The following is a 22,398-nucleotide window of genomic DNA, read 5'->3' as shown; positions in this document are numbered from 1 at the left end:
TAATCTGATGTGATCAATGTCATTCAACTATATTCAATGGCTAGGCGTTAGATTATTAGTTTACGCACACAGCTTCGCCTAAAATTAATATTGATTTTTCTACAAATAGGGAAGCGAAAAAGAAACTGTTTGTAATATCTATGCATGGATATTTACATAGTTTGAAGTCGGGCCAAATTGGACCAGCTGATTTTCTTCCCTCGAAATAAAAAAAAGGTTGGGGTTCAGAATATTTCTTTATTTTTAATGTCATTTTTTGAATAGTGTTTTGTTGGTGTCTCGTTTTGTCAGTGGACAATTAAAGACCGTATTTTTGCAATCACTTTATTTTATTTATTCCTGCCGCTATTTAGGGGCATCTCTGGAACAAGGAGAGCTTCGGGTCTACCGGGCAAAACGAATCCATAACAATGTGTATTTATGTATGTTAGTCCACGTGTCAACGTGTCAGTGGACTTATATAGGTTGTTAAGGTAACCTGTCACCTGTCACTATCTGAATCTCAACTCCATCATTTAGCACTCTAGCTGCATGCAGCTTTCCAGTCTTGTGTCTGATGCGATATCTTTACGTCATACGTGTATTTGTATGTGTATTGAACCACGTCGTCAGTCAAAAATAAATGCCTATATTGATTAAAGGAATAGAGTCCTAATTATGATTGGTTTTGTATTTTTTTTTCTACATACATACATACATACATATGGTCACGTCCATATCCCATGCGGGGTAGACAGAGCCAACAGTCTTGAAGACTAAATGGCCACGTTCAGCTATTTGGCTTAATGATAGAATTGAGATTCAAATAGTGACAGGTTGCTAGCCCATCGCCTAAAAGAAGAATCCCAAATTTATAAGCCTATCCCTTAGTCGCCTTTTACGACATGGGAAAGAGATGGAGTGGTCCTATTCTTTTTTGTATTGGTGCCGGGAACCACACGGCACTTTTTTTTTCTCAAAAGCTAATAAACATATTTATTTAAAAGGGCATTGCGCCAAAGCGCTCAATACTGAATCATGGTTATTCTCGACATGAACAAAGCACAAAGTAACAAAACAGTTGTTGCCCGAAATACGCTCCCGTGGGAATCGTGTTTTGCAAGTTTTAAACCAATATGGGAACAAGTTATACAAAGTAATTTACTATATCTATAATCACGACTTTTACTCTTCCGGGGTAGACAAAGTTGTTGCTCTTGAAAAGACGCCACGTTCCATGGAATTGAAATTCAAATGTCACTATTTATGCCGTGTGGTTCCCGGCACCAACAAAAAAAGAATAGGACCAATCCGTCTCATTCCCATGGATGTCGTAAATGGCGACTAAGGGAAAGGCTTATAAACTTGGGATTCTTCTTTTAGGCGATGTGCTAGCAACAAGTTGCAAAGATTAATTAATTAATTACAAATAAACCTAGGTACTTAAACTTCTTATAACAAAACGGTCCAATTAAAAATCTCTTCCGTTTTGAAGTCGGTTAAATAGAGAGATGTAGGTACCTAATTATTTAGGATGCCACCGAGTATACACATTCCTTTCAACACACCGACTGACAAAACATTTGATATATATCGGTGATTGTTATAAAATACCGTTATTAAATACTAGCTGCGCCCGCTACTTCGTCCGCGTGGAATAGTTATTTTGAGCATCATTCAATCCCTCAAGGATGAATAATTTTCCCCGTTCTTTTTTCACATTTTACATTATTTCTTCGCTCCTTGTAGTCGCAGCGTGACGTTTTATCACGCTGCAACTACAAGGGTTCAACTTTTTGTCTTTTATAACACAAAAATAATTTTTAAATTCGAACCAGTAGTTCCTGATATTAGCGCGTTCAAAAAAACAAACAAACAACTTCAGCTTTATAATATTAGTATAGATATCAATTACCAATCAATAGATATAAAGTGTTCGTCATTGTACTTATTATAAAAAAGGCAATTGACGTAGCTCAATCGTAATGGCTGATAAACTTGTAGCGATAGTTCAGCTCGACCAAAGCTCCACCAAAGGGAAGATCTTCCGCCAGGCTAGGTGTGATGCCTGGGGAACCGCGCGACAGACGATGTTGTGTCGGAGATTGTATTTATGCTCCAATCCATGAAATCTTAGTAATCGCGATTTAGATTCTTCTCTGCTTTGACTCTTGGAATTGAGATTCAAATAGTGACAGGTTGCTAGCTAGCCCATCGTCTACACAAAGAATGCTAACTTTATTTGCTCCTCCCTGAGTCGAATTTTACGACATTCATCGGAAAGAGATGAGTGGTTCTATTCCAAATACACGGCTCGATTTGTGTCCGTGTAAGTTGTCATAGCGTCAGTCATTTGTCAGTGTAGAAGTTTAATAGGACAGGCAAATGTTTATTATGGCTTACACATGTTTTTCTATTACGGTATTTTAATTTCCTGTACAATTTCCGAGAAAAACAGAAAAAAATAACGCAGCGAAATATCCCAAAACCGTCACTTTTAACATCATTAGAAGTCACTTCACTTTTATCATCAACATAACGTGGCCTATAAGTCTTTTCAAGACTGTTGGCTCTGTCTACCACGCAAGGGATAAAGACGTGACTATGTGTATGTATGTAATAAATTAATAAAATACTTCTTTCACATCACTGGTATATATAAACATAAGTGATGAACATCTTCTAAGTTTGCTTTAGAGACAGGAGCCCACATTAGGATTTACAGGGTTTTCACACAGATCGAAACTGCGCCGTCTGAGAGAATGTAAAAGACAATTAAAGGAAAAGCGTATAAACTTGGAATTATTATTGAAATCTCTCACTCTCTTCTAACACTAAGGGTTGGTTTCAGAGTTTTATCATTGGCTCTGTCTTCCCCGTAAGGTATAATGACGTGATAAGTGTGTGCGGATGTCATTGAAATGTCCAAAATAGATTAAATAAAAAGTGACACGTGTAGGACGTCGCTTTCACGTTTACGCCAAATTGTAAAGTCGAATCCACAAACGCAATATTGGTTTCATGAGAAAAACTATACCTATCTATAATACTAGCTGTGCCCGCGACTTCGTCCGCGTGGAATAGTTATTTTAGGCATCATTGAAGCCCTCAAGGATGAATAATTTTCCCCGTTTTTTCACATATTCCATTATTTCTTTGCTCCTTATAGTTGCAGCGTGATGTTATTATAGCCTAAAGCCTTCCTCGATAAGTGGTCTATTCAACGCAAAAAGAATTTTTCAATTCGAACTAGAAGTTCCTGAGATTAGCGCGTTCAAACAAGCAAACAAACTCTTCAGCTTTATAATATTAGTATAGATAAGATACCCGAAATTTATTGTCAATTTTGTTATTTCAATTGAATTATTTTAACAATGTATACTTTTTCTAGTCTAAGTTTCGATTATTGTGAAGTTGACGTTATTTAAGAAAATGCTGCAGTGCAGTTTGTTACCGCTTATTCTGCACTGACGCTTTGGAAGCGGTAGTAAACTTAGATTTAAGTAATTTGTTTGAGGTCAACCAATGTTGTAAAACCAAGAAATTCAAATTCAAATATGTATAACAATTATTAAATGAAATTTGAAATATCCCATAAAAATTAACAAAATTTTTGAAATTGAATTAAATTAAACTTTGAATTAATTTAGGAATCCCCTTTTAAACTTACAAAAGACTAATATTTAATTTATTTTTACGTTTAAATACTTTCGGCTGTCCTACATTATCAGTCTGTCACTCAGTTATCCAACAGCATTATTTAAATTATTTTACTCCATAATTATGTTTAATTTGATAGATATGTTTAGTTTCAATGTATTGTGACTGCATCCGTGATCCTATCTTTATCCAATTCTTACTAAAGTAATGTCAAGCAATTTTTAGAATTTATGGGATTAGAAATAAAAAGGAACGCTGGTCTTCATGTTTATTTTGGAATCTTTTTACATCGGATCGAATTGGAAATGCATAGAGTATACAATTTCCTATCGGTAAATTCATAACAATGCCATCTAGTGCAAATCGGTGAAACTACAACGCAGTCAATACATATCGTTGCGTGTACACTCTGAAATTAATTAGATGGCGCTGTCGATAGACACGTTAATAATATAAATATATGTCATAGCCGTGTGGTTTCCGGCACTTTAGAATAGAAGTAGGCGATGGTGTAGTCAAACTGTCACTATTTGAATTTCAATTCCATCTTATAGCCATACCGCTGAACGTGGCCTTTCAGTCTTTTCAAGACTGCTTTCTTTGCCTACCCCGCAAGGGATATAGACGTACGTATGTATGTATGATATCTGTGGTGATGTAAACGAACCTTTACATGGCTACTCTTTGTTTAAACAACATAAGTTGTTTTGTCCACAAAATCGGCAAAATGCCAGATTGTGAATGAGTTTGTTTTAACGTATGTACGTCCGCAGTCGCGTTGTTATTCAGACTAAGACCGTATCTGTTTGTTAATTAATCTAATCTGTTATTATCTACAGTTGGAAGTCGTTGGAATATGTTTTTTAGTGCGGTCCAGTACATAAGTGACCAGTGTTGTGAACGCAGCTGAAACAAAATGCATTTAATTACAAGTTTTCAGTGATTTTTTTTTGTTTTTATATTTAATGACATGCAAGTTTTGTTGTGATTATTAAATAGGGTTTTGTAATTTTAAATGAGACTTATTTTATGACCTCGAATATGGAAAATAATGTGGAAGGGGTGCAACCGAGGGGTAAAAAGTGGCATTCACCATTTATGAGGCAGGTCAGTGAAAATTATTACTCAATACATACTTTTTTAAATCGCGCGACACGAAAGCCACGTTTTATAAAAAAAATGTCTGTTACTCTTGAAACTACAGCTGTTTCCACTCATTTTCGTTCAACGCGGATGTTCAAATTTCTTCTTCTATGAATGAAACATTCAACCTCTTTGTCTTGTTGCTACTTATGTTTGTTGCTAGCTAAGTGCTGGCCAGTTGTAAACATGATATTTCATTTTTTATTTGATGGAATGTTGATGAAAAAATTTAGAATTTTTTTCTTCACGAGACAGAACAATAAGTGCATATCTTTAAGAATTATTTACTAGCTTAGTTCAATATCTAAATATTGTATAAATCAGTGAATTAATAAAGTTAGTTCTTTTCTTCGTAACAAGTACTAGTTTTCATTTTTTCCCATTAATTTTAAGTTATTCAACAGATGGATGTGGTTTATTTCTTTTATAACTATGTCTTATTGATTTATTTTTATTTTTTATTTAAACTTCATTGCATAAAATAACAAATGTATAGCACAATTGGCGGACTTAATGAGCCTGACAGAGAACTTTATATGTCTATTTCTTGTAACTGTGCAAATTTCTATGCAATAATGCACTAAGAAACAAAAAAAACAAATCCAAAATCAAAATCGCGCTATAGTCAGATCTCAGACAAAGGTAGACAGAGCCAACAGTATCGCAAAGACTGAAAGGCCACGATTAGGCAAGGCAAGAATTATGATGATTTTAATGAAAATCAGAAATATTCTAGATCTAAACAAGGTAAGCAGACGCGCTGTCTTGGGACGCGTGCCAACGGGAACATATTGCCAAGACGTTTTGATGTAATTCCTGCAATGTCAATGTAGTAGCCTGTCTGATTTCCGGGTTGAAATAGTTTTTTTTAAGGCATTCTTACCTAAAAAGTAAAACCCGGGATATTACTGAGGTCGTGATATTCAAATTCAAATTTTTTATTAATTACTATAGGATACTAGGTACATATGGCTTAATAATTGTCAAAACGTATGGTTTAACAACATTGGTTGACGTCAAATAAATTACTTAAAACTAAGTTTACTGCCGCTTCCAAGGCGTCAGTGCAGAAGAAGCGGTTACAAACTGCTGATAAGTAGGAAGCTGAAATTTTCACAGAATATTAACTTGTATATTATCATTAAAAATAAATACATTAAATAACAATAAAGTGATTATTAAATGCCTCCCATACAACAAACGTAATCTTAAAGCATTTTTTTTGGTTAAATTTTAATAAACAGGTAGAAACGTGGCTATTAAAAATAAATATTTTATCAATAAACGTAATCTTGGAATGGGACTCTGATGATGCATTAGGCCGAGTCGCACTTGACCGTTTTTTTTAAATTTTGGCAGCAGTTGGAATATTGAGGGGTAAAGCCATACAGCCGATCGTGGCCATACAGTGTTTTCAAGACTGTTGGCTCTGTTTTACCCGCAAGGCATATAGACGTGATAATATGTATGTGTGTACAAACAATCACATCTATAGCAGGCACTTAGACGTTTAATATCTTGGTTGCATGGTCCGCATACGATATTTTGAAGTAAAGTTTGTTTTCAAAGAACCACATAATTTGTGTATTTGACACTTCCGTTTCCAGAAGCCTCGGCGGAAAATAACAGATTCTCGTTTCATAGCGATTTATAAACAGTAAATTCAAAGTGACTTTTGTTATAGCGTTAGAAATTGAACTGTATTTTTTAAATTATGTTTTTAACTATACTTCAGTAAAAAAAATTTTGACGAAAAAAGTATAGGTTTATATCACGATCAGCTGTTTGGTCTCCGCCATTTTAAGCGTTGTCATTCACAAAGGAATAGGTAAGTTACATTACTTTTTACAAATAGTTTTTAACTACAGAATACTTAATTTAGCAAAAAAATTACACTCTCTAGGGTTTTTCTATGTGTTTTCATTACCCGTTGAGGATTTGAGATTTGATTTCATACATTTATCTTTCTTATTGACTAGAAATCTATTTTAAATTTGTGAATATTGATAGACACGCGTGTATAATATGTCTATTGCCAGGACACTAACCGTGATTTACAGACGTAATCCTTTTGTCCGCTACAACGAAATTCTCAAGAACTGATGAATTAGTTATTTTTTTAATAACATGTGAGTCACATAACACTTGACTTTGCAGTCGGTAAACGAACAAGCCCCGAAGAAAGGTAATAGAGATTTCATAATTAATCCTTGTTTTTATAGCTGTTTATCTGTTAATGACTGGATATCTCCGCACTCAAGGCTCAGATATAGCATATACGTAGTTGATATGATTAATTACTCTAGTATCACACTTGACATACATAATAGTCTTTAGAGAAAATCGATCTATATGGCTGGCGTCTGGTCTATGGGTAAAGTGCCCGGTACGAAAGTTGACCAAAATTCTAGTCTATGGACGCTGCGCAGAAGATTTTTTTGTGAAAAATTCTAATTCTAAGTTGTGCATATTTGATGAAATGACATGAAGTCTTCTCCGTGACACGCAGCCCAGCCCAGCACGCTCAAGCACTGGCTGTAGGATAGTTACAAAGTTAGTTATTCCTACAGAAGATAGAAGGAGAAAAGAGGAGAGAAATAATCAGTTTCAGAAATTATCAATTTAAAATTACTATATTATTACATAACAAAAAGTCACGTCTATATTCCTTACGGGGTAGACAGAACCAATAGTCCCGAAAAGACTGAATGGCCACATTCAGCTGCTCGGCTTAATGATGGAATTGAGATCCAAATAGTGACAGGTTGCTAGCCCATCGCCTAAAAAAAGAATCACAATTATGTAAGCCTATCCCTTAGTCGCCTTTTACGACATCCATGGGAAAGAAATGGAGTGGCCCTATTCTTTTTTGTATTGGGACCGTGAACCTCACGGCACACTATATTATTGAACATAAAATATAATATTTGACAATAAAAATTATATCTCTGACATTTTTTACCTAACAAACAATAGAAACGCTGTCGTATCATCATCATTCGTCATCGTCATTCGGACGTCTTAACCGCTCATACACTGACGCAGTGTTGAAAACGAATGACTTTAATGTGATGATTATTTTACTAAATACCTAATTATTTTATACATACATAAATATAGTCGCGACTATATGCTTTGCGGGGTAGGCAGAACTAACAGTCTCAAAAAGGCTGAAAGGCCACGTTCAGCGGTATTACTTCATAAAATTGAGATTTCAAAAGTAACCAACTTGCCCGTCGCCTACAAGGAAAATTCCCAAGTTTTAAAGATTTTCATATTCTATAGTCGCCTTTTACAAAATCCATGGGAAAGATTAGGAGTGGATATATTCAAATGGCAGAAATCACACGACACTAACATTACTAGCAATTCAAAAATGGTAAAAACTGACAGTTATCAGGGTAACATTAATGTTATGTCCGCTATATAGCAGCCATCATTATAGCTGCTATAAAGAATCTGCTAGCTAATAGCGTGATACAATAAAACTATACCTTCATTGGTGCCGTGTGAAAACCGGACTGACTGACAGCTCAAACGGCTGGTCACGTCTATATCCCTTGTGGGTTAGACAGAGCCAACAGTCTTGAAAAGACTGATAGGCCACGTTCAGCTATTTGGTTAAATGATAGAATCGAGATTCAAATAGTGACAGGTTGCTCGCCCATCGCCTAAAAAAAGAATCCCAAGTTTGTAAGCCTATCCCTTAGTTGCCTTTTACGTTATCCATGGGAAAGAGATGGAGTGGTCCTATTCTTTTTTGTACTGGTGCCGGGAACCACACGGCACACCAACCACGACCACCGACTCTCTATAGAGAAACATTTCCTGCCAATTTTTTGTTGCTAATTACCCGACTGATAATGATATCGGAACGAAGAACTGCATAGCAACAACATATATATCTTAGATTGTATGATTCCAATCAGGCATACCAATTAATTTTGCCTTGACGACGGACATAGTACATATCATTACCGCATATTACATTGTCATACCGCCAATGACGCATATGGAAAGGTATGTCATGAAAATCGGCTAAGCGTGAGTGGACTTCGCACAGCGGATTCTTAATACGTTTTCTCTCTCTATCTCTATATTTTCAATTCATGTTTGTAGACCAGCACTAGTCTTCTTACTAGACCAGCAAGAAAGCTATCACAAAACATAAAATCACCTCTATGTTCCCTGCGAGGTAGACAGAACCAACAGTATTAAAGACTCAGCTATTTGGCTTAATGGTAGAATTGAGATTCAAATAGTGACAGGTTGCTAGCCCATCGCACTAAAAAAGAATCCCAAGTTTGTAAGCCTATCCCTTAGTCGCCTTTTACGACATCCATGGGAAAGAGATGGAGTGGTCCTATTCTTTTTTTTCTATTGGTGCCGAGAACCACACGGCACTTAACAGTTACTTGATATGCGGTTGCCTAAACGTGGTGTAGTTAAAAAAAAATTATTCTTATCTTGTTCTTCATCACATTCCAGTGTTTCATCACCGCGGGGGTGTCTCTCAACATCATCGCGCACGGCTGCGTCATCGGCTTCTCCGCCATCTTGATTCCAAGTTTGCGAAGACCAGAGTCTCACATACACGCGACGCCTGCGCAGGAGTCATGGATAGGTAAGGTTGATTGTGTATTTACTGTTCTTTGGGATTCTGAACTTAAAAATTTAATCGCGGCAGTGTCCCCAAAAGGTAGGCAGAGACTAAACACCTTTTGAAGTCTATTGTATCCTGGCGTTAGACCGGTTGGGTGCTTCCCTGACTGGAGAAGAGCCCGGGGTTCGCATGATCATGGAGTGGGCAATATGTTCTTCCTAGAGGGCGCCCGCGACTTCGTCCGCATGGAAACCCTATCAATCCCGCGGGAACTCCGGGAATAAAAAGTTTTGCGTGAAAGAGTAACAAACATCCAGACTGACATCCTGACATACTAACAAACTTTCGCATTTATAATATTAGTAGGATAATGAAGAACAAGTTATTTAATTGAAACAAATTGACAAAGCCTACCCTGGCTGAGCGTGGTTTTTCAGTCTTTTGATGACTGTTGGCTCTGTCTACCCCGCAAGGGTATATACCCGCATAGACGTGATTATATGTTTGGTTATGTTAACAATCTTTTTAAAAGGTTAATCGTATTTAAATGCTTCTATACGCACTCTCTCTAACGTAACTAAAAAACTATCTTATTAAAGAAACATATATTTATGAAATGACATGTAATGATTATCATGATTTTGATGACTTCCACATCACCTATAAATATATCTAAACTTTAATAATACCCAAAGCAAGTAAATTAAACTAATTAACGAATTGAAAACATTCGAATGATCTTGTCAGCGATTGAAACTTTGATTTGGCACGGAGTTATCCCAAAACTTACAATGTAGTCAAATCTTGGAAGCCACTGCTCATTAATATAAAATCTATATATGAGCCGCGATCGATACCTTATCTTGCAATATAATAAATATCAGCGCAATTAACGTAAGCTTCAGCTAAAAGTAGTTTTTAAAGGCAGAATCGCATTAACTTTATCTGTACCTTACAAACCAACAGTTACTTTATAAACCACTTCTTACTTTCAGCTTCTGTGGTGGGCGTCGCCTTAATCATGGGTAACTTCATCATCACACCTTTGATGGGTACGATCGGCAGAAAGCGGTCTCACCTCGCCACCATCGTGCCCATCATGACCGGATGGATCATGCTTCTTCTAGTCAACAGCGTCGCTGGTCTTATCACGGCAAGAGTCCTCCAAGGCATAGCCATGGGCATGTTGGGCCCTTTAGGATCTATCATCATTGCCGAAATGACCGACCCAAGGAACAGAGGAGCCTTCTTGACCTGTGTCTCCCTATCATTGACCATTGGCGTTCTTTTCAGCCACGCTTTAGGAACTATCTGTTCCTGGCAACAATGCGCTTTGATTTGCTCATTTTTGACATTCACCAGTCTCATTTTGATTATATACTCACCAGAATCCCCGTCGTGGTTAATATCAAAAGGACGTTATCAAGAAGCAAGCGATATATTCTTTTGGCTCCGGGGACAGAACGATGAACAAGTAGACGAGTTGGAAAGCATGGTTAAAGCACAAAAGATGATCAGAAAATCAAGCGTTGCTGGACAAACTTTACCTTTAGGTGCGAGGGTCAAACGTGGCTTCAAATACTTCTTCACGACTTGCAAGAAACCTGGCTTCTACAAACCAATCATTATAATGTTATTCATGTACATCATGTTCCAATTTGCCGGAATCAATGTTATTAGCTCTTACGCCATGGATATTATTAGAAAAGTGGTCGGCCCTGAGGCTAATTCCAAAGTTATAATGGTTGCATTGGATATTGAAAGACTGATTTGTAATATTATGGCTGTGTTCCTTATGAAGAATTTTCCTAGGCGAACTGTGTTGTTTAGTAGTGGAACTGTCTGTATATTAGCTTACATTGGGAAGGGATCTTATGTATACGCGAAGCAATATGACCTCCTGCCTTTCGACAACCAATGGATACCTATATGTTTAATAGGGATATATATGTTCTCCCTCACAATAGGCATTTCGTCGGTACCATTTGCAATATCTGGAGAAATATTCCCGTTGGAATATCGAGGATTGGCCGGAGGACTTGGTATTTTACCGTTATCATTGAATTTCTTTATAGCTGTAAAGTTTTTCCCAGTTCTAACCAATGCTATAGGTTTGCCTTTTACCTACTATCTTTACGCAGGTGTAGTAACTGTTTGTTTAGTGATACTATACTTCATGTTGCCAGAAACAAAAGACAGAACTCTGCAGCAAATCGAAGACTCACTCTGTGGCGTGTCTCGTGAGGACAGGGTCAGCTCGGAACCTTTGAATAAAGAAGGCGGAGAATTGAGAAGGTGTAGTTCTCATATTCTGTATTAAATGGAAAGTCAGTATTATGAAACTAGTAAATCACTTCACTTTTCACGACACAATCAACAAGTGAAGCTTGTACTGGATATTAGTTATGTTATTTTAACCAAGTGATATAGTTATAAATCGTGACTGTTATTTTCTATTTTCAGATAAGTTTATTTATACGGTATATTTGATTTATGTATTATATAATCTGATGATTAAATTAAGGTTAATAATAAAATTGAGAAATCTTGAAATTGTCATTTTATTCTGATAGACACATTTGCTCTACTCAACTCAGGGTCTCCGGCTTGCTAGTAGGAGGACCCGCAGTACGTACCAAGTATTCATTGGGGCTCCTCTCATTCCCCGTCGTCCCTGCCAACTTCTACTTTGACAAGTTCCAACATGTTATCATGTTCAGTTCCATCAGTTTTGATCATTTCACAATCGATTCCTTTGAAATGACATTCGATTTCGTACAAAGTTTTACCCTTTGTCTCGGGTAGGAGGAAATATAAAAATATACCACAAATACTGATGCAAATGGCGTAAACACAAAATGTGCCATTGACACCTATCTCTCTAAAGGATGTAGGTGCAGTTTTGACAACAACGAAGAACATTAAAGACAGGAACATTCCCGAAACCCCACTTCCTAAGCTTCTATATGCTAAAGGGAACACTTCCCCTGCAATAGTCCAAGGTATTGGCAAAATCCCTAATGTTTTCCCAAAGATATAACCTAAAGTGGGTATCACAGGTACCCATTTGTACTGTTCTGGTATATATTCTAAATCGCGTAAGTACAAAAGTAATGCCGCTGAGAGTAATGATACTACACTTATTATTACACCTAAAAATAGCACTGTCCGTCGGTTCAATTTGTTTACTACAAAGCAGGACACCACTGCTGTTGTAAATCTTAGTATATCGACCATTAGCATGCTAGTATAGTCTTCTATAGATCCATCTGTGACCTCCTTCATCATGGGCACAGTGTAGGAAGGTACGACAGTCATTCCAGAGATTTGGAACAGTATAAACATGAACATCATGATCACTGTCGGCTTATAAAACTCTGGCTTCATTATCACGCTTCTATAATGTCTGTATCTGTTCACTTTGACCTCATTCACCTCTTTCTTCTGGCTGTTCAGTAAAATTTCTAGTTCTTTCTCTGAAGCGTGGTCATGACCTCGGAACCAGCGGAAGGCTTTGCGGCATTCGTTGAATTTGCCGATGGAGGCTAAGTAGGGGGGTGTTTCTGGGCTCAAAGTGATGAGGATTAAGGAGACGAGGTAGAAGCTGCCGCAGGCGATGGCCGCTGATCTCCAGAACATGAGGGTGCCCAGGATGTGGGCGACCAGCATGCCGGCGGCGAAGGAGAAGGCTATGGTGGCGAGGAAGGCACCTCGGTGTTTCGGAGCTGAGTATTCCGCTATGGAGACAGGTGCGGCCGCAGCTTGGAGCCCCATCGCGAAGCCCTGAAATGGCATTTTAAATTTAAGTACATTGAAAAGGTATATGATTTGAAATTGGAAAATGTTTATATGTGTTCACACACACTGAGGTAAATATTCGATGATGACTGACTTCCGATGAAATTAATGTAGAAATATTCTAGAATTTTAAGACCAGAGTATGTATAATTGATGAACTGGCTGCTTTTGGAAATCTGTATTATCTGTAAACATTCATACATACATACATATGATCACGTATTTATCCCTTACGGGGTAGACAGAGCCAACAGTTTTGAAAAGACTGATAGGCCACGTTCAGCTGTTTGGCTATATGATAGAATTGAGATTCAAATAGTGAAGGGTTGCTAGCCCATCGCCTAAAAGAAGAATCCCAAGTTTATAAACCTAACCCTTAGTCGCCTTTTACGACGTCCATGGGAACGAGATGGAGTGGTCCTATTCTTTTTTTATTGGTGCCGGGAACCACACGGCATTTTCTGTAAAATGTTTTGAAATTAAACCAAAAGTGCATTGTACGATAGTTTCAGCATAAAAGTAATACACATACATAGATACAATCACATCTTTATCCCTTGCGGGATAGACAGAACCAACAGTCCTGAAAAGACTGATAAGCTGTGTGGTTCCCGGCACCAATAAAAAAAAGGAATAAGACCAATCCTTATCTTTCCCAGGAATGTCGTAAAAGGCGACTAAGGGTAAGGATTCTTCTTTTTCGGCGATGAGCTAGCAACCTGTCAGTATTTTAATCTCAATTCTATCCTCAACAAAAACCAAATAGCTGAACGTGGCCTGTCAGCCTTTCAAGACTGTTGGCTCTGTCTACCCCGCAAGGGATATAGACGTGACTATATGTATGTATGTTTATTTTTTGTTTATATAACGAATGAATTGCAAGAATGAAACAGGGAGAATAATAATGGAATAGTAGGTAAGTACCTAACCTAACCTACTGTGCAAATAAAATAGTGTATACCAGCTGTTAACTAACAGTCAATTGAAAACCAATGATCAATTGACTGGTTCATATCCAGTCACGAGATCATTCGATTGTATTGAATGGGCCTCGTGATGCCTATGTCTTAGGATAGAATAGAATAGATTTATTTACAAAATTGGATACAAATTATCACTTATTGACGTCACATCACTTAAATCTAATTATAACTACTACCGCTTCCAAAGCGCATGTGCAGAAGAAGCGGCGGAACAAACTACACTGCAGCATTTTCATCGGACGTCAATTTACAAATACAGATCTCTTAAACCTTAATCGTGGACGAATGCACATTGTATATATTAAAAAGCATGAATGAATGAATGTAGAACTAGTTATATCAATAAGAATAAGAATATTTCGTCATATAAATATTAATAGTATTATTTTATTAATGCCATGTGGTTCCCGGCACCAGTACAAAAAAGAATAGGACCACTCCATCTCTTTCCCATGAATATCGTCCAAGGCGACTAAGGGGTAGACTTACAAACTTGGGATTCTTTTTTTAGACGATGCGCTAGCAACCTGTCACTATTTAGATCTCAATTCTATTACTAAGCCAAAAAGCTGAACGTGGCCTATCAGTCTTTTCAAGACTGTTGGCTTGCGGGTTACGCAAGGGATATAGACGAGACCATATGTAAGTTGTATGTATGTATGTAGTAGATTAGAAGGCATTTGGGAATATAGAAGTTCAAGGTTACCTGGAGAGTTCTGCTGATGAGCAAAGCGGCCGGCCCCCCTGCAGCCACCATGAGTGCCCAGCCCCCCATTGCTGGCAGCGTGCTGAGCTGGTTGGTGAGCCGTCTGCCAAGCCGCTGGAGGCTGAACGGAGCCGCCAGGATGCCGGAGATCAGGGCCAGGCCGAGAATCGAAGCTGGAATTTGTTTGTTTGTTTGTGATATCTTTATTGAATAGAAATTTACACAGTAACAAGATAATAGTGCATAGTTATAAAAGAAATAAATCATTTGCTATGGCGGACTTATCCCATGAAAGGATCTCTTCCAGTAACAATAAAGGATGATGTTGTTTGTATTGGATGAAGTTTGTTGATGCGGTCTTGTTACTCCTTGCATTTTGTATTACGTCCACTCCATCTCTTTCCCTTGGATGCCGTAAAAGGCGACTAAGGGATTAGCGCACATTCAAATAGTGCAAGCTTCCATGCTTGTCTTTCCATGCAGTTTGTAAAACTCATACATATAGTCACGTCTATATCCCTGGCGGGGTAGACAGAGCCGATGGCGTTGTAAAGACTGAAAGGCCACGTTCATCTGTCCTATAGCTTTATGATGGAATTGAAATTCAAGTTGCTATTCTTTGAAATTTATGGAATATCAGTACTTTCAAAACCGCTGGCTCTGTCTACCCCGCAAGGGATATAGCCCAGATAATATGTATATATGTATGTGCTTCACAGCTTTCTTACCAATCCATGATTCGTGGTCTTCAGTCAGTTTGAGGGTGGACTGAGGGTCCCTCAGCTGTTCCAGCAGGACCCCTGGGTACGCGATGTTGGCACCTGTGCCTATCATGTACAGCACCACTCCACTTACAGCTAGAAGCTGGAAATAACAGAATAGAAGAGAATAGATTTGTTCTCAAAATTGGATACAAGGTATTACTTATTGTCGTCATACATACACATACATATGGTCACGTCTATATCCCTTGCGGGGCAGACAGAGCCAACAGTCTCGAAAAGACTGACCGGCCACGCTCAGCTATTTGGCTTAATGATAGAATTGATATTCAAATAGTGACATTTGTATTACGTCCACCCTATCTCTCCCCCCATGGATGCCGTAAAAAAATTATTTCACTTATTGACGTCACATCACTTAAATCTAATTATGACTACTGCAGGCTACAACAAAAGCTGATCGTGGCCTGTCAGTCTTTCAAGCTGGCTCTGTCTACCCGCAAGGGATACAACGAGATTTTATGTTATGTAAGTTAAAGTTTTTGACTGCCATTTTAACGGATCTACCCGGACCGTTCCACGTTTGATAAGAGATTCAGAAAATTATTATTTTTTTACCAATGATTTATGGTTGATTATGAATCATCTTTGTTAAAACTAAACCAACTTATAAATATGTACCTGTCTCATAAATGGAGGAATTCTCTGCCTCGCGTGTTCAGTCATTTTACCTCCGTGACCTTATTAGTGTAAATATAAAATCTCCATGTCGGAATCTGGAACAAAGTTACGATCAAATTAATAGTATACACAACAAAATTAGTAATCTGCAGTTTAAAATAGGTTCTGATTATATTTATTTATTTTAAATTAGTGACCCTAGTGACTAGACATAAACCTTCCCCAAAAAACTCTTTAACCAACATTTCAAACAGGAACAAAATCCGACCATAACTTTTGAGATTAGCGCACTGCCGTGGTATAACTAAAATGCCGTTATCTGACATCAGGATTTACACCTTTTTTACCAGTAAAATAAGAAAAAAAAATCTCTTTCGATCTGTATATACGACTTTTTGGTACCTTTAAGTCATAAATAGGCGTTCTCATTGATGAATGGCATCAGTTTAAATTTTTACCGCAGTTTTTGACGCTTTACTTAAAACAAGGATTTGGCAGATAACGGCATTTTAGTTATACCAGGGCAGCGCATACGTACAGACAGAGATAAGGGGGGATATACATTTTGTTAACTTTATAATAATTAGTTATGTTTACAAAAGAACAAAAATATACATATTGTCTTCTCTCAAGAAAAAGTTATCCCGGTTTTTTAATCCTGTGACATTTTTTTAAGAGATAAATTTATAAGCCTGTCTTGTTCATGACTGCTCTAAAACTAATTTATAAACGTTACATATTCAAGTAACAACTTTTTCAAAGTATTTCTGAGCTGAGTTTGAAAGTCATTACACATCACAAATTTCTGACTTATACTTTAGAGGTAACTCCATATACATATACAATCACGTCTCTATCCCATAAAGAGGGTAGGCAGAGTCAACAGTCTTGCAAAGACTGAAAGGTCATGTTCAACCTGTCACTATATTATATGTATATTTAGATATTATTATAGCTTATTGCTTAAAAGTAGAAACCAAAGTTTATTCACCGTTCTCTAAGTCGCCTTTTACGACATCCATGGTAAAGTGCCATGTAGATGAGTAGAGGAACCATACGTGTTATTAATACTTTAATATTTTTTTATATTTAAAAAAGAACTAATCTAAGTTTAATTTCAGGAAATGATTGTGATATCTTATAATACAAGTAGTTAATATATGGTTATATTTTGCAATCTTAAAATGAAACGAGCTATTTCAAACGTAATTACCATCCATCAACTAGACAATCAGACATCAGACATGAACATAAAAAGTGGCAAAAAATTGATGACATGAAAAACAAGATAACACCATAGTCTTAAATGGCGGAAGGTAATTGTAAAAATGTCTTCCTAATTAGGTCGAGCCTTCTTTTTCTGTATCTTTAATTCAAAAATATACATACAAACACACAAATAATCAATTTTACATACATACATATGGTCACGTCTATCTCCCTTGCGGGGTAGACAGAGCCAACAGTCTTGAAAAGACTGAATAGCTACGTTCAGCTATTTGGCTTAACGATAGAATTGAGATTCAACTAGAGACAGGTTGCTAGCCCATCGCCTAAAAATTTAAAAATCATTCAATCATTTAATCAATTTTATAAATTGTAAATTATTTAGATCAGATATTTGTTGTTATATGTAGTCTAAAGTAGGTCGCAATTTGATATGTCCAATAAACCTTTCACTGGCACAAATTGTAGATTATTATCTGGAATTGCTATACATAGTCAGTGCCGTGTGGTACCCGGCACCAATAAAAAAAGATTAGGACCACTCCATCTTTTTGTAAAAGGCGATAGGTAAGTAAAGTTGGGATTCTTCTTTTAGGCGCTTGCTGTCACTATTTGAATCTCAATTCTATCATTAAGGCAAACAACTGAACGTGGCCTATCAGTCTTTTCAAGACTGTTGGCTCTGTCTACCCCACAAGGGATATAGACGTGATTATATCTATACTAATATTTTAAAGCTGAAGAGTTTGTTTGTTTGTTTGTTTGAACGCGCTAATCTCAAGAACTACGGGTTCGAATTGAAAAATTCTTCTTGCGTTGAATAAACCATTTATCGATGAAGGCTTTTAGGTTATATAACATCACGCTGCAACTATAAGGAGCAAAGAAATAATGGAATATGTAAAAAAAAAACGGGGAAAATTATGCGACCAAAATAACTTTTCCACACGGGCGAAGTCGGGGCACAGCTAGTGTATGTATATTTCATTGGAAATTAACCCCGGAACCGGTAGTTATGTGACTTATGAGGACTTATCTACCAATGCAAAGGCCGGTAGGAAGTGAATTATTGGTGTCATTACAAAATACCTTTAGTAGGTTTTGTTTCAAGATCAAACTTGGTTCTATTTATTTATGTTGTTCTACCTTAGAACATATATACATTTATTAATAATACAGATATATACATTTTATAAATAATACAGGTATTAAACGAGCCGTGTGGTTCCCGGCACGAATTGAAAAAAGAATAGGACCACTCCATCTCTCTCCCATGGATGTCGTAAAAGGCGACTAAGGGATAGGCTTACAAACTTGGGATTCTTCTTTTAGGCGATGGGCTAGCAACCCGTCACTATTTGAATCTCAATTTTATCTTAAAGCCAAATAGCTAAATGTGTGTGTACGTGTGTTGCCTGCCTCTGCCTACCCCATTGAGAACGAGGCGTATAAAACAATTCTAATGTCCTAATGTTCTGATAACTTGTTTCACAACGTATGTCGTTCACGTGGCCTTTAGTAAATTATGTGTCGTTTATTTCCGTGTAAAATTGCACAGAAAATTAAACTTGGTTTTACTCACGTTTTGTTAAGATACTTAGTTTGACGGCCTCTGTGGCGCAGCGGTAGTGCGCTTGTCTGTGGCACCGGAGGTCCCGAGTTCGAATCCCGACCAGGGCATAATTAGGAACGAACCTACTCTGATTAACCTGGATCTTGGATGTTTATCTATATAAGTATTAATTATCTTATATATAAAATGCTCGTGTCACAATGTTCGTTACCGTACCTACTCCACCGAAACGGCTTGACCGATTCTCATGAAATTTTGTGAGCATATTGAGTAAGTCTGAGAATCGGCGCACATCTATTTTTCATAACCCTTACTGATAAGGGTTGTTAACATTAACATTTTTTTAAACTAGAAATTACTTAAAGATTATTTATATGGCAAAACGTTTGCCGGGACAGCTAGTATAAATATTATATAGTATCGTTGAGAGTGATTTATGAATTACGAAAACCTTACCTAACATACCTGACTAAAACCATTAGCGTCTTCTGAATAAGTAAAACAATGGCCAACTAGTTTGATTTGTATCATATTGCAAACACACTAGAAAACCGTTTAAGGACTTAAAAACAGATGTGACACAATAACATAAAGTTAAAATGAACAAAATTAATAAAAAAAAAACATACTTACCTGACTTAGTATCTAAAAATAACCAGAATCGGTCCCGTGCCGACCTCCCCTTAGGTCGAAATCATCTGATCATCGTTCATTCACTCCACACAACCCTTATTTCAGATTCGTTCCACCCTTTGACTCCTTCAATGACATGTAATTTCGCCACGAACTTTCATTTGTATGAATAGTGTAATTCACATGTAACTTAGAAAAGTTAATTCATACATACATACATATAATCACGTCTATATCCCTTGCGGGGTAGACAGAGGAAACAGTCTGGGATAGACTGATAGGCTCCTTTCAGCTGTTTGGCTTAATGATAGAATTGAGATTCAAATAGTGACGGGTTGCTAGCCCATCGCCTAAAAAAGAATCCCAAGTTGGTAAGCCTATCCCTTAGTCGCCTTTTACGACATCCATGGGAAAGAGATGGAGTGGTCCTATTCTTTTTTGTATTGGTGCCGGGAACCAAACGGCTAGCAACCTGTCACTATTTGAATCTCAATTCCATCATAAAGCCGTACAGCTTAACATAGCCTTTCAGTCTTTTCAAGACTGCTGGCTCTGTTTACCCCGCAAGAGATAGACGTAACTATATATTTGTATGCTATCCCTTACAGGTAAGACAGAGCTAGCAGTCTAGAGAGAACTGAAATTGCCTATTGTCTAAAAGAAAAATCCCAAGTTATTATTATTATTACCCTTTCTAGGTTTCCCTAGGTATTACTCTGTATTTAGTGTACCAACTTACATAATCTATGCTGCAGTGTAGTTTGTTCCGCCGCTTCTTCTACACATACGCTTTGGATGCGGTTTTACTTATAATTAGATTTAAGTGATGTGACGTCAATAAGTGATACCTCGGATCCAATTTTGAAAATAAATCTATTCTATTCTAATATTTTTGTTTATAGACATATAAATAAAGTGCCGTGTGGTTCCCGGCACCAATAGGAAAAAATAGGACCACTCCTTCTCTTCCCCATGGATGTCGTAAAAGGCGACTAAGGGATCGGCTTATACACTTGGTATTCCTCTTTTGAGCGATGGGCTAGCAACCTGTCACTGTTAGACTCTCAATTCTGTCATTGCAGCAGGGCGTCGCCTTTCAGTCTTTTGGTGACTGTTGGCTCTGTCTACCCCGCAAGTTGTACGTTAATAAAAGAGGACACTAACTGACTGACTCTCATATAAACAAAAAACCGAAACCATTAGCTCTAGATATTCAAAATTTGGCATGTACTTTCCTTATGTGGTTAAGTCCGAATAAAGAATTTACCGAAATACCCGATAATAATAAGAACGGACATAAACTAGATTTTTCTTTAAACATACATGATTCGAAGACGAAAATGTCTCATGCCTGTTAAAACAAATAAAGTATCTATGGTTACGTGGCCAGTCAAGAAAAAAAATAAATGAATAATGAATGAACGTATTCATAAAGAGAACAATGTGATTGTTTTTTTTTTATTAAGCAACTTGCAGATTCACAGAGACATTGATTATGCCAGATGTTCTGGATATAATATAGACTGTTTGAAAATGTGTGTGTGTAGTGTATGTAAAAAAAGTTGTATTTGTTCATGGTAACCCGTATGAAGATAAGAAACTCGTTACCAGGGTGTGAGTTATATTGTTCCCCTAAATGACTCTTTCTCATGGACGTAGCAAAAGGCGACTAAGGGAAAGGCTAATAAACTTGGGATTCTACTTTTTTGTTTTAATTGTATAAATCTATTTTAGTGGTAGGTATAAGGAATTTTCTGACGTTAGATCAAGCAAGTGTACCCCAACGACTACCGACGAGCTTGCATGAAGAGAGTTATGAATGTGGATGAAGCAAAAGAAGTATGCAAGGATCGTGGCAAGTGGAAAAATGGTGGGCTCTGCTTCCCCTATGGGAAAGAGGCGTGATTTTATGTATGTATGTATGTCTTATTATTAGTTGATCGATTGAAATACACGAGTGTGAGTGATCTTTTAACATGCTCATATTTGCCAGATAAAAACACACGTTTAGTGTGTTTTTCAAAGACATGACAATAGTTTCCTGTTGGATTGCCTGCCTGATTTGGTATCAGCGTTGGAAAAGTTTGATTCACTATTTGTTTGCACTTTTATGCTGTAGTCGTCTCTTACGACAAGCACATGAAGAAACGAATAATCGATTGAGAATCACAAAGGACACCCTTGTAATTCTCAATCATAAATTAATAACCAAATATCTGTGACATAACACATAACTAACTACATCAAAAACATACATAAATTTCAATAAATTGAATACCTTTTTACATTAAAAAAAAACTATAAAATGAAAATCTTACCAAAAAAATAAAACAGTCACAAATTAACACACAAAAAATTACAAAATCACACACACACACACACTAATTTGTCATTCATTGAAAAACTTCACATGTAAATCATACAATTTTTACGCATAGACATACGTCTTAACAGTTCTAAAGCTGGTTTCGACTGCTTGCAAAAACCTGCCCGTCTGGGTATGAACAAGTGTGATTATTTTAATGAAATGTTATGTTCCGTACAATTGATGGGTCAAAAGTTTAAACATTGCAAAGTTGATTAATTTATGAGTTTTGATTTTAAATATGGGGTATGTTATTGTTTACGTTGTATTTGTTTATTTAAAATGTATTTATTTTTATGAAACCAAAAAAAATGTGTATTTAAAA

General features: G+C 36.8%; 2 protein-coding genes across 3 annotated transcripts; one reads left to right on the top strand and one right to left on the bottom strand.

Annotated features, from left to right (window-relative positions):
- The first annotated feature begins 4,479 nt into the window (after window positions 1-4,479).
- On the top strand, window positions 4,480-11,938 carry LOC106140997 (facilitated trehalose transporter Tret1-like). Its single transcript, XM_060951553.1, has 3 exons — window positions 4,480-4,746; window positions 9,271-9,406; window positions 10,381-11,938. The coding sequence occupies exons 1-3, from the start codon at window positions 4,669-4,671 to the stop codon at window positions 11,703-11,705; spliced, it is 1,539 nt and encodes a 512-aa protein (XP_060807536.1). The 5' UTR covers window positions 4,480-4,668; the 3' UTR covers window positions 11,706-11,938.
- LOC106140464 (facilitated trehalose transporter Tret1) lies at window positions 11,931-22,168 on the bottom strand. 2 transcript variants are annotated; one of them, XM_060951554.1, is made up of 5 exons: window positions 22,027-22,168; window positions 16,276-16,370; window positions 15,601-15,736; window positions 14,873-15,045; window positions 11,931-13,168 (listed from the first exon to the last, which is right to left on the bottom strand). In XM_060951554.1, the coding sequence occupies exons 2-5, from the start codon at window positions 16,318-16,320 to the stop codon at window positions 12,044-12,046; spliced, it is 1,479 nt and encodes a 492-aa protein (XP_060807537.1). In that variant the 5' UTR covers window positions 16,321-16,370; window positions 22,027-22,168; the 3' UTR covers window positions 11,931-12,043. The 2 variants fall into 2 exon arrangements, with proteins under 2 accessions (XP_060807537.1, XP_060807538.1); XM_060951555.1 differs by lacking the exon at window positions 22,027-22,168 and adding an exon at window positions 19,709-19,792.
- Between the last annotated feature and the right edge of the window lie 230 nt (window positions 22,169-22,398).

This window comes from Amyelois transitella, chromosome 25 (genome assembly GCF_032362555.1).
Source record: "Amyelois transitella isolate CPQ chromosome 25, ilAmyTran1.1, whole genome shotgun sequence".
Classification (NCBI taxonomy): Eukaryota; Metazoa; Arthropoda; class Insecta; order Lepidoptera; family Pyralidae; genus Amyelois; species Amyelois transitella.
The sequence above is the reverse complement of the archived record's forward strand: the minus strand, read 5'-3'. Positions and strand labels throughout refer to the sequence as shown.